Genomic DNA, 13,714 nt, shown 5'->3' with positions numbered 1-13,714 from the left:
CCACCCGCCCCGATGCTGCTCAAGGGAGCGGCCACGTGACGCCGTCCCTTCCCAACATGACGGTTGGAGTACGCGCGCTCCCCCAACCCCGCCATTTGCAGCCAATCAGTGGGAGCGGAGCCGGCGCGCGTGGCCCCGATCGGGTGCGTGCACGGCGCCGTGCGCGTTCTCCCCCCCCCCCCCCACCCCACTTGTCGCGCCTGAGCCCAGGCCATGGGCAGCCTGTGGCGCCTGTTAACGGGCAGTTGTCGCTTCCTCCTGGTCGCACCTCGCCTCCTGCCACCCCCGGGCCCGCCTAGCTACCCCCTCGCCGCCCGGGCACAGCTGCAGGTCCGGAGGGGGCCCCAGGGCCCGCGGAAATGGGGCAAAAACCGTCAGGACTACCCGAGGGAATGTGAGGAAGGCATCAACAGACAGATCAACCAGGAGCTCACCGCCTTCTATGTCTACCTGTCCATGGTGAGAGTGGATCCCAGCGGGGAATCCAGCAGATCCCAGCCACTCCTGTACATCCACCAGGTCCCATTTGATCCAACACAGCACATCCGAACACCCAGCACACCCCATTTACTCCAACATGCCCACCCCCCAAACAAGAAACCAGCAGATCCCATTTGACCCAGCACATGAAGTCAGGACATCCTGCACACACTCCAGCAAGGAATCCAGCAGGTTCAACCTACTCCGGTTCCCATTCACTCCAACACATCCCCCAAAAAGGAATCCAGCGGATCCCATTTGATCCAATACTTTGCATCAGGACACCCAACAGATCCCATTCACTCCAGCACGTCCCCCATCAAGATTTCCTGGATCCTATTTCAGCACATCCCAACAGGGAATCCAACAGATACCATTTGATCCAGCACATTCCAACAGGACATCCAGCACATCCCATTCACTCCAATACATTCCCACAACAAGGAAGCAACTGGATCCCATTTGATCCAACACATCAAATCAAGATACCCAGCAGATGCAATTCAGTACTGCACACCCCCAGCAAGGAATCCTGCAGACCCAACACACCCTAGACTCTAGTCACTCCAGCACATTCCAACAGGGAATCCAGCAGATATCATTCTCTCTAGCACACCCCAACAGGAAATTCAATAGATCCCACTGATGCCAATACTTTTTAATAGGGAAACCCGGCGGATCCTCACTGTCTCATGCATAATGTGGGTAGTCCTGGACTATCCCAATCACTTTGCCACATCCCAGGAAAGACTTCAGCATATTCCCATGCAGTACAGTCATTTCCAGTAAGGAATCCCAGCACAAGCATGGAGAAAATCCTGAAGCTTCCAGCATATCTCGGGAGAGAATCCAAGCATATTCTCACTGTTAAATCCCAGAAAGGAATCCCAACACGTCCCCAGGAGACCCCAGGATAAAAATCCAGCCAGTCATGTTCAACTCTGAACATGCGAGGAGGGAAACCCAGCATGTTAAGGAGACAGTCCGACAGATCACATTCAGATTAACATACCTTTGGAGATAAATCCCAGGAGAGAATCAAGCACATCCCATTCAAGACAGTATATTCTGATGCATCCTACAGAGTCCAGGATGTGTCACAAGGGATTCCAGCACATCCCAGCAAGGTGTCCTAGTACATCCACACTGTCTAGCCTAACACCAGCCATCCCAGTCCCTACATTAACACAGCAGCTTCAATGCAGAAATAGCAAGACTCCACAGTAGCAAAACAAATCCAGTGCAACCTATACAATGGAACATAACCCACACAGCACAGCTGAGGACCTCTGTATTTTCCTCTCAATTAAAACACATGCCCTGAAACAATTCCAACATCTTCCATCACTTTCCCATCCCAAAATATAAATTCAGTTTGGCTGGAGATAAGTGACAAAGGAAAAACATCATGGCTGGGTGTGGTTTATAGCCCTAATAATAATTAAAGTCTAGTTCAGAGTATATAACATTACTATTCAAGAAAGTGGGGAGCCAGGAAGCATAAAGCTATTATCTAAGATTGGAAAATTGCTAGAATTCAGTAATGTAGCAGGTTATTTAGAACATCGTCATGCAAACAGGCAGAGTCAACATGGTTTTGTGAAAGGGAACCTGACAGGTTTATTACAGTTCTAGGTGAATGTTAAAAGTATGGTAAAGAAGGGGGGATAGCAATATTTGGATTTACAAAATGCATTCAAAAGGATGAATAAACAGTTAATTGGCAGGATAAAAGCTCATGGTGTTTGGGGGGCTATGTTAGCATGGATAGAGGGAGGTGACACCCAAGTGCTATTATAATTGGACTTAATCCATTGACCCAGCATTGATCCAATAGGGTGGCTCTGGTTAGCACTGCTGCTTCATGGTGCTCAAAACCAAGGTTTGATTCCATTTTCAGGTGACTGTGTGGAGTTTGTATATTCTCCCTGTGCCTAGTGCGTGTTTCCTCTGGGTGCTTTGGTTTCCTCCCACAGTCTAAAGATGTGCAAGTTAGGTGGATTGACCACGGTAAATTGCCTGTAGTGTCCAGGGATGTGCAGGTTAGGTGGTTTCGCCATGGGAAATGTAGGATTATAGGGATAGCTTGGGAGGGGAGGGATTGGGTGGGATGCTCTTCGGAGGGTCGGTGTGGACTCAATGAGCCAAATGACCTGCTTCCACACTCTGGAATCTATGACCCAGGTAACATTCTGGCGATCCAGTTTCAAATCCTGCCATGGCAAGTAATGGAATTTGAATTAATTAAAATTTGGAATTAAGAGTCGATTGTGGGAGGGCGAGCGAAAGCCCATCTGGTTCACTAATGTCCTTTAGGGAAGGAAATTGCCATCCTTACCTCCGTGTGACTCCAGACCTACAGCAATGTAATTGACTCTTAACTCAATTAGGGATGGGCGATAAATGCTGGCTGTGCCAGTAATGGCCTCTTCCTCCAATAAAAAAAGGACTGGCTGACGAACAAGAAACAGAGTCAGGATAAAAGGTCATTTTCAGATTGGTGAACTATTAACTAGTCAAGTGACAAGGGACCAGTACTGAGACTTGAACTATTTGCATTCACCATTAATCACTTAAATGAAAGGTCAGACTGTATTGTAATTAGATTTACTGATGGAATAAGGATATGTAGGAAAGCAAATTCTGAGAAGGATAGGAGTTTAAGAGAAATGGATAGGTTAAGTTATGGAGTATAATGTTGGACAATGTGAGGATGTACACTACAGTAGAAGAATAGAAATCCCAGGTTCGATTCCAGCCTTGGACGACTGTCTGTGTGGGGTTTGCACGTTCTCTCCGTGTCTGAGTGGGTTTCCTCCGGGTGCTCCGGTTTCCTCCCACAGTCCAAAGATGTGCAGGTCAGGTGAATTGGCCACGCTAAATTGCCCATAGTGTTAGGTACATTAGTCAGAGGGAAATGGGTCTGGGTGGGTTACTCTTCAGAGGGTCGGTGTGGACTGGTTGGGCCGAAGGGCCTGTTTCCACACTGAAGGGAATCTAATCTAATCTAATCTAAAAAAATGAAATATTATTTAATGGAGAGAGACTGGAGAATGCTGCATTATAGAGGGATTTGGGTTATCATATATTAATCACAATGGTGAGCATGGAGTTACACCAAGTAATTGTAAAAGCAAATGGACCATTTGTCTTTATTGCAAAGAGAAAGGAGTATAAAAATAGCAAAATCCTGTTGTGGTTCTGTTCGCCGAGCTGGGAATTTGTGTTGCAGACGTTTCGTTCCCTGTCTAGGTGACATCCTCAGTGCTTGGGAGCCTCCTGTGAAGTGCTTCTGTGATCTTTCCTCCGGCATTTATAGTGGTTTGAATCTGCCGCTTCCAGTTGTCAGTTCCAGCTGTCCGCTGCAGTGGCCGGTATATTGGGTCCAGGTCGATGTGCTTATTGATTGAATCTGTGGATGAGTGCCATGCCTCAACAGAACCACAACAACGAGCACCCGAGCTACAAATCTTCTCACAAACTTTTAGCAAAATCCTGCTACATTGGTACCTGGAATAGAATACAGTTTTAGTGTCCATTTTGAAGGAGTAACATATAAGTTTCCCCTGACTCCGAAAGTAGAGCGTTCCTATGAAACCTTTCGTAAGCCAAAATGCTGTAAAGCAAAGAAGCAATTACTTATATCGTAAAAGCGAAAATCCTCTCCACATTTCTTTCAGTTAGCGAAAACAGGCTCCAGTGTAGGTCTTTTGTAGAAGTGAAGTGGCGTAAAGCAAACTTTCAAAAAGCCTGGGATACCTGTAATTGCGTTGGAAGCAGTTCAGAGAAGAATTCCTTGGATAAAGGAATTTGTTTTACAAGGAAAGGTTGGACTCATTGGAGTTTAGAAGAAACAAATGCTCTTATTGAAACAAAAGATTCTGAGCAAGTCTGGAAGGATTTTTTTTCTAGTGGGTACCTAGAACCAGGGGTCACAGTTTCAAAATTTACAGTCTCATTTAAAATAAAAAGAGAAAATGTCAGAGGAACTCAGCAAGTCTAATAGTATCTGTGGAGAGAGAAAAACAGAGATGGAAATATGAAAAAGGAGGAGTAAGCGGAATGAAACAGAAGGTCAGGGAAAGGTTATAGGGTGAAGGAATGTAGAGATCAGACATTGTGAAATAAAATGCTCAATGATTGATAATGATTATACTGAAGCAAAGCATAGATTCAATGTAGGGCTTAATGGTAGATTAGTGTGTTCTTGTGTAGGGCAATTTCCCTACCTCTGAGTCAGAAGCACTAGGTTCAGGTCCCACCTTCACTGAGGTGTATCATAACATGTCCGTACAGGCTAAATACAAACCAACATTAATAGCAGACTAAAGGTCAGCTCTGACCAAATGTGAAGACATGAAAGCTCAGGGATAGAGAATCATTAGTCTTTGAAATTCTTTCCACAAAGAGCAAGAGAGATTGGGTCATTGAATATATTTAAGGTTGCTTTAGATGTATTTTTGATTGATAAAGAATGAAAGTGGACTAACAGAAAAGTGGACTTGAGGCCACAGTCAGATCAGTGAAGATTTTATCAACTGGTCGAACAGGTTCAATGGACTGAATGGCCTACTCCCGTTCCCATTCGATATAATCTTATGATCATTGACTCTCAATGCCAGTACATCATACAATTAATTCTCATCTGCCCTCTCACAATCCGAGGAATCAGTTAATCTCTCTCATAGTTTAGCAAATTTGACAAATTATAAAGCAACATGTAATTTTGTTGATTTGCATGAATCATAGGACATTGGTTTCACATTAAACAGTCTTTAATGACACAATATTTGAAGTCATCAGACAGTATATCTTGAAGACAATTAAGGCTTAATCCAGTGTAGTTTTTTTTTAAATTGAGAACAGGAAGAATATAGAATTACCTGTGGAATTCCATACGGCAAATTGCCGTGAATACTGGGACAGCGAGTAAATTTAAGGAGGAGTTAGACAGATTTTTAATTGGTAATGAGTTGAAGGGATATGGAAAGAAACCAGGAAAATGGGGGTGAGGAGCAGATCAGCCATGATTGAATGGCAGAGCAGATTCAATGCACTGAAAGGCCTAATTCTGCTCCTATATCTTATGAACTTAGGGTCATAATATTGGCAAGAAATATGAAGTGACACAAAAAGCAAGGACTGGAAATCATCCAGGAGGTCAGGTAGTACCTGGATAGAGATAGAGCAAATGAACTTTGAAGTTTGGTGACCTGTTGTCCAAATTGGAAGATGTTAGAGACTAGTCATCATTGAGCAGGGACAAAACATGACTATAATTTGAATTAAAATTAGAAGTTATACAAATAGATATAAACAGTGGAGACTTATGTTGAAGGGCTAATGTTAGCTCACATTCAGCTAAGGCTGGCCTTTTTATTACAAACCCCTATGCCTGTTTATAAAGTGTATAAGCTTGTAATATTGTAATTACACCTTATGATAGTTGGAGCTGCTGAAGAACCTCCAGTGGCAGGAGGATGTAACTGCAGTGTGACATGTTTACATTAGCAATTTCATTGATAAAGAAAGAATTTGCATTGTATAGCTCCTTTCTCAACCTAACGACATCCCAAAATACTTAACAGAAAGCAAAGTGTTTTGCTGATATTTATTTACTTATGCAGGAAACACAGGATGCCAGTTTCCTCAAAGCAAAGAACAAAGAAAATTTACAGCCCAGGAACAGGCCCTTCGGCCCTCCAAGCCTGAGCCGATCCTAATCCACTGCCTAAACCTATCGCCCAATTCCTAAGCATCTGTATCCCTCTGCTCCCCACCTACTCATGCATCTGTCCAGATGCATCTTAAATTAATCTACCATGCCTGCCTCTACTACCTCTCCTGGCAACGTGGTCCAGGCATCTACCACTTTCTGCATAAAGTACTTGCCGTGTGTATCCATCTTAAACTTTTCACTTCTCACCTTGAACGCGTGACCTCTTGTTACTGAATCCCTCATGCGGGGAAAAAGCTTATCTCTATCTGCCCTGTCTATACCCTATTTTGCAGACCTCAATCAGGTCCCCCCCTCAATCTCCTTTTTTCTAATGAAAACAATCCTAACCTACTCAACCTCTCTTCATAGCTAGCACCCTCAATACCAGGCAACATCCTCATAAACCTCTGCACCTTCTACAAAGCATCCACATTCTTTTGGTAATGTGGCGACCAGAACTGTACACAGTATTCTAATGCAGCCAAACCAATGTCTTGTACAATTTTAACATGACTTGCCAGCTCTTATACTCAATACCCGTCCAATGAAGGAAAGCATATCAAATACCTTCTTGACCACTCTACCCACCTGCGCAGCCATCTTCAGGGTACAATGGACCTGAACTCCCAGATCTCTCTGATCGTCAACTTTTCCCAAGGCTCTTCCGTTTACAGTATAGTTGGCTCTAGAATTAAACTTCCCAAAATGCATCACGTCACATTTGCCTGGTTTGAACTCCATCTGCCACTTCTCCGTCCAACTCTCCAGTCTATCTATATTCTCCTGTATTCTTTGACAGTCCCCTATGCTTTCTGCTACTCCTCCAATTTACAAGTCATCTGCAAGCTTACTGATCAGACCAACAGTGCCCTCTTCCAGATAATTTATGGATATTACAAACAACAGTGGCCCCAGCACTAGCCCCTGTGGAACACCACTGGTCACCTTTCTGCATTTGGAGAAATTCCCTTCAACTACTACTCTCTGTCTCCTGTTGCTCAATCAGTTCTTTATTCACCTAGCTAGAACACCCTGCACACCATGTGACTTCACTTTCTCCATTAGTTTACCATGGGGAACCTTATCAAACGCCTTACTCAAGTCCATGTATATGACACTTACAGTACTTCCTTCATCTCTCAACTTGGTCACTTCCTGTCTACCTCACACAAAACCATGTTGCCTATCACTGATAAGCCCGTTCTTTTCCAAACTTTCCCACCACTAACGTCAGGCTCACTGGTCTGTAGTTACCTGGAATATCTCTAATACCATTCTTGTACAGGGGGACAACATGAGCAACCCTCCAGTCATCCGGCACTTCACCTGTGTTTAAGGATGCTACAAAGATATCTGTCAGGACCCCAGCTACTTCCTCTCTTGCCTCTCTCAGCAACCTGGGAGGTCCTGGGGTCTTGTCTACTTTAATATCCTTTAGCCTACCCAATTCATCTTCTCTCCTTATGTCAACGTGATCCAGAGTAAACAAACTTCTGTCTCTAATTTCAGCATTCATCACCTCCGTTCCTCAGTGAACAGTGATGCAAAGTAACCATTGAGAATCTCACCCATTTTCTCAGGTTCGACACACAACCTTCCTTATCCTTTAGTGGACCAACCCTTTCTTTAGTTACTCTCTTGCTTCTTATATAAGAATAAAAGTTGACAGAATCAATAAGACAGTGACCAAATAAAACAACTGTGGATGATGGAAATCTGAAACAAAAGCAGAAATTGCTGGAGAAACTCAGCAGGTCTGGCAACATCTCTGGAGAGAGAACAGAGTTAATGTTTGGAGTCCAGAACAGTTCTGAAGAAGGGTCACTGAACTCGGGACATTAACTGCTTTCTCTCCACTAAGTCACCTGTTTGTTTTACTGGTTATGGTAGAAAGATAAATACTGGCTGGGAAACCAGGGATAACAGGCATGGACTCTGAAATACAATAAAACCATTGGGTTTTTTACATGTGTCTGAGGGTGTTTTGCAAAGGAAGATGTCACTTTGGAGAACTTCTTGAGTTGCATGTAAATAACTACAATGGACATGTATCCTCTCTGGAGAGAAATGCAAACTCAGATTTTTCTGAGGTCTGTGTGTTACATACAGGTTCAAAGCTGACACTTACACATTCTTACTTGCTCTGAGAAGATTATGTGATTGCCTCTTGAAGCCTTAAAGGTTTCATAGTTTGCTTTGAGTTGGTCATGAACGATAGGATGTTGACAGGGTGACTATAAATGAAGGGTTGGGTATATTCATGTTGGGGTGGCATGTCCCTTGAAGGTGGTGTTTTAAATATTGTCATTGTGCGGTGTTCTTTTCTGCCTCAGTCATACTACTTTGACCGGGAAGATGTCGCTTTGCGGAACTTTGCCAAGTTCTACTTTGAGCAGGCACTTGAGGAACAGAAACATGCAAAGTTGCTGATGGATTTTCAGAATCAACGTGGAGGCCGCATCATCTTCTGGGACATCAAGGTTAGTGGGTGAGAGATCTCTCTACCCTTTTTCCTTCCCTGTTCCCAATGCCTTCTCCTTAATGTTAAGCAATTTGGTTCAACTCCATTGACCCAATTGTCTTTATTCATAGAAACCCAGCCGGGATGAGTGGGGAAATGGCTTGGAAGCTATGGAACAGGCCCTGGAGCTGGAGAAAACGGTGAACAAATCTATCCTGGAACTACACAAAGTGGCATCCGAGCACAACGATCTTGTTGTGAGTTCACCAAACATTGCCAAACCCTTTCCACTCTGAATTGATGTATACATTTGTTGCCCTAAGAACTGGAAAAGTTCTGTATAGATTTAACGCAGTCGTTTAAAGCTATAAGAGACCCTCCTGGAATCAGTAAGGAGAAACTGTTTGTGCTGGCTGGAAGGGCAATATCAAAAAGATTAGGGTTCAAGATAATTGACAAAAGAAACAGAGCGATGGATAGAGTGTTTTTTTAAACTTAACACAGAGCATTATGAAAGGGTGGTGAAAGCAAATTCTGGTAACTTACCAAAGGGATAAATATAGGAGGATTTGAAGGGCTGTGGGGAATGAGTAGGAGAGTGAGAGAAACTGGATGACTCTTCCTTTTAGCTAGCATGGAAGTGTGGGGTTGCATAGTCTCCTGTGCTAAGCAGTTCTGTGATTAAACATAGAGGAGCGAATGTACAAAGCAACATACTTAATGGCTGTTTTGTTTGACTCACCTTCGTTAGTAAAACCAGGTGACAAACTCATGGAATCTGGCCATGATTTACCGATTAATACAAAGAGACATTGCACCCAGAAAGGACAGAACACCCCCTCAGTTTCAACCCTGTGATTGTAAGCTGGTGTTACGCCAGTGACTCTGCATAAAACACTTGGAAACAAATATCACAAATGCTCAGATCAGTTAGTGAACATCGGAAAATCCCTCTTTAGCCAGTGAATAATTGGATACATTCTCAAGGGTTTATAGCCATCTTACAGAAGGGGAACAAACCTATAGTGTGGAAATTTGATTCTCATCTGAGCAAACTACAACAGCGTTTATTTGAAGGACAGCAGAAAGATTCAATAGTCTATTGTATCAGGAAACTTTTAAAAATTCATTCAGAGGATGTGGGCGTTGTTGGCTTAGTTGACCTTGAGAACGTGGTGGTGAGCTGCCTTCTTGAACTGCTGCAGCTGTTGGTAGCCCCACAATGTCATTAAGGAGGGAGTTGCAGGATTTTGACTCAAGTGTAAAGTTGCCATAGTCCTACTGGACCAAAGGACTGCTGTTTCATTAGAGACAACTGGTGGTGGTTTAACGTGAGGGTGAACCACGCTTCAGGCAAAGGGAGAGAGTGAGAAGGAGAATCCTTCATGGTAACCTCAGCTAGTGCAGAAATTTAACCCACGCTGTTGGCATTACATTGCATCAAATATCAGCCATCCAGCCAAATGAGCTAGCCAACTACCAATTCAGGAGTAGGATCTAATCATTAAACACTCTGACTGATTGTGGACAATTTCGAGCTTGAAATGTGCGTCACTATTCAACTGAACAATGTACATGAACTGAGGCTGGTAACCAAATCTATCAGTAGAGTCTGGAGTGACATAAGTATTGGTATAGAGGCAGTCCTCAGCAGTACATTTTCTTTCTGTTTCAGCTATGTGAGTTCCTGGAATCTAACTACTTGAATGAGCAAATTGAGGCCATTAGGATGTTTGGAGATCACATCACCAACCTGAAGCGGTTGGGAGCTCCTGAGAATGGCATGGGAGAGTACTTGTTCGACAAGCACACCCTGGGGGAAGGCAGCTAACAGTCAAGGACACCTGGCCATCGTATGTCAATAGAGCACAGCCTCGTGTTCTGCCAAGTTATCACCCTGACCAGCCAGATGGGAATCTATAGCAAAATTGAACAGTAGATCGTGTTGTCCCATATGTTACATTATAGCACTGTTGTTGCTAGAATAAATGAACTGTGGCATTAAAGTGAATCCATTTTGGCAACAGTAATCCATTCGATAAGTACTTCCAGAAAGAATACACTTGGCAATCTGTTCCCAAATAAAAGTGGTTAAGTCTTTACTGTTTTGCCTTTCGCTGTTTCTTGGATCCACAAGGAAAGATTGGGGCTCATTTTAAAATTGGGGAAACTTGCACTGAGTCAGTGTATGAATATGGAAGAACTCCTGTGCTTGGCTGGGTAACCTGTCAGATGCCTCCTCCATTCCTCCCTGTGTAACTTGCCCTAGTGACAAACCTTGATGATTCGCTGGTCTTTTCCTGCCTGTTGTTTCCTTAATAGCAATCAGTCTCAGGAACCAACTTCTTTGTGAGCCTAATTTACATAAACCTGGGCCCACCTTGTGTAGTGTTGCAGTTGTGAAAATATAACCATCCAGACCCATGGTTAAACTGGAATCCTTTCTGACCTATGTGCTCCAGTCCCACACAAAATCTTAAGGGTGCTTAAGGAACAAAATCTGCAAGGGCACCTCAAAGAACTTACCTTTATGGGTGAGCCTTTCCCAGCCAATGAAGTCTTTTTGAAGTGGTGTCACACATCTGGAGGGAAGCCAGTGTGTACAACAGAAAAGACAAGATGGCCAAATGTTGTTGATGGAGGGATGAATGTTGGCCAAAACACCTGGGAGGCTGAACATCAAATACAAAACACAGCAGGTCAGACTGTGCAGCACTCCTTCACTACCACCCTGGCAATGCCAGATGAGGTTGTGTTCAAAATCTCAGGATTGGGGCTTGAACCAGCAGATGGAGGTCACAGTTTGGAAAAGTTACACAAGGTTCACAGATGGTAAGCAAGCTGGAGGAATATAGCGACATTGGTATTTGTGCTTCCAAGGGTTTAATTATTTTAAAATGGTAGTTTTATAGATGCGAATCTGATGGGTCTACTAACATTTGGACATCATGCTGTACGAAGTCTATTACAAGCCTGGTTTTCTTTGCTAAATATGTGGCTTGCTACCACTCCCCACTGGAGTACAAGATCTTCATGAGCAGAGGCAGCTGACTGATGGCAAGAGGATTGTGTTTAAGGCATTACCACAGAGAATGTACCCAGGAATAATTAAAGTGCTTGTTCATTGAACAAGGAAATTGTAGAAAGGAAAATTTTGTACAGTCATTCAGTGATACCGAATGTGAGTACTGCTGAGAAGAAACATCCGCAAGTCTATTTTTGTCTTAACATTGACCAGGATAGATGCAAAATAAGTTATATATTTCAAAAGGAACAATTGTTTGTATAGTAGTCATGTCCTTACTTCTAAGCCAAGAGATCCAGGTTTAAGTCCTACCTGCTCCAGAGGTGTGTATTAAATATCCCTGATCAGACTGATAAGTAAATTATAAAGCAGAGTGTCCTTTAATTTATAAGCCATCCAGAATCACTTAGAGAGTATAGTCACCATTGCCACACCCATCAACAACTAGACAAAGTGTAAGGCCCCTTAAAGATCATCTTTGTGTTGAACCTTAGGAGAGATATTAAATGAACAAAGTTTGAGAGAAGATTTGTAGCTCGGGTGCTCGTTGCTGTGGCTCTGTTCGCCGAGCTGGAAGTTTTTGTTGCAAACGTTTCGTCCCCTGTCTAGGTGACGTCCTCAGTGCTTGGGAGCCTCCTGTGAAGCGCTTCTGTGGTGTTTCCTCCGGCATTTATAGTGGCCTGTCCCTGCCGCTTCCGGTTGTCAGTTTCAGCTGTCCGCTGTAGTGGCCGGTATATTGGGTCCAGGTCAATGTGTTTGTTGATGGAGTTTGTGTATGAGTGCTATGCAAAAGCGCTTCACAGGAGGCTCCCAAGCACTGAGGATGTCACCTAGACAGGGGACGAAATGTTTGCAACAAAAACTTCCAGCTCGGCGAATAGAACCACAGCATATTAAATGAACATTGTCAGATTTTACTGTGGAGAAAGAAATGTAGGCTGGAGAATTCAGGGAAATTTAAATATACATTTTTAAAACAATTCACATTACAGAAGAGGAAATGCTGGAGGTCTCAAAATATAAAGGTGCATAAATCTCTGGGAACCTGATCTAGTGTCTCTCAAGTTGTTGTGGGAAGTTATGGAAGCAAGGAATTAGGGATAGTTGACATGGTTTTGCAAGAGGGAAATTGTCTCAGACTGGATTTTACTTTTGGAGGAAGTAACCAAGAAAATTGAGGAGGGCGGAGTGCTAAGAGACTGGTTTACTTGGACTTTACCAAAGCCCTTGACAATGTTCCACGTGGAAGACTAATTAGATCATGTGATTCAGGGCAAGCTTGCTAATTAGCTAGCTTCAAGGTGGTGGTAGAGTAGCAGCATTCAGGTTAGAGTGCAGGGCTTGTCCATTTCCATCTGCTTTCCTTTAAAGCAGGTCTCTTGCCTTGATTGCAGCAGCAAGTGCTGCACAGTAAAGGCTGATTAAGATGGTGGCATATGAAGAGCGGCAAGGCTAATTAAATGGCAAAAGGAGATATCCAGTAGTGGTGGGAAACAAAGCCAGGACAAGGTGAACATGGCTCCATTCAAACCATGAGGCTCCAGCCCAGACTTGCAGGTTGAGCAAGGGCTCCATATTAAGGATATGGAGTTAAGAGACAGTTCAGGAAAGACTTACCAGACTATTGCTGGGAATGAAGGATTTAAATTAGTGAGTTATTCTCACCCCACACGGAAGTTAAATTATATGATGTGGGATGTTAATAAGCTATCAGCTGCTTTTCCCTTAGTGGGTGGAATGGAGACTAGAGGGCTTCAAAAAAAAAAGCCAGGGAAGAGAGATTTTAAAATCTAAAGGGGCTATTTTGTTTTAAAATCAAAATGTGTTTCATGTGTGGAGTGAACTTCCAGAGGAAGGGTAGGATGAAGGCAGAAGGATACAGGCTAAGCACAAGCAGGTGGGACTCACTTTAGAACATGTTGAAAATGGACTGATTGGACTGCTAGATGGGGGTGGAGAGACTGGAAAAAGATTACAGCTACATGTTGGAGTATAGATGAAGTGCATTTTAATTAATCAAGACAGACAG

General features: G+C 43.4%; 1 protein-coding gene across 1 annotated transcript; it reads left to right on the top strand.

The window, feature by feature from the left end:
• The first annotated feature begins 198 nt into the window (after window positions 1-198).
• Window positions 199-10,762, top strand: LOC122542136 (ferritin heavy chain, oocyte isoform-like). Its single transcript, XM_043679542.2, has 4 exons — window positions 199-459; window positions 8,533-8,679; window positions 8,792-8,917; window positions 10,336-10,762. Exons 1-4 carry the CDS (start codon window positions 214-216, stop codon window positions 10,489-10,491), a joined length of 675 nt encoding a protein of 224 aa, XP_043535477.2. The 5' UTR covers window positions 199-213; the 3' UTR covers window positions 10,492-10,762.
• Window positions 10,763-13,714: the final 2,952 nt, after the last annotated feature.

The sequence above is a fragment of the Chiloscyllium plagiosum genome, unplaced genomic scaffold (genome assembly GCF_037043375.1).
Source record: "Chiloscyllium plagiosum isolate Xiang-an unplaced genomic scaffold, Cpla_swu_hap1 HiC_scaffold_33, whole genome shotgun sequence".
Lineage (NCBI taxonomy): Eukaryota > Metazoa > Chordata > Chondrichthyes > Orectolobiformes > Hemiscylliidae > Chiloscyllium > Chiloscyllium plagiosum.
This window is presented reverse-complemented; position numbering and strand designations above follow the sequence as displayed.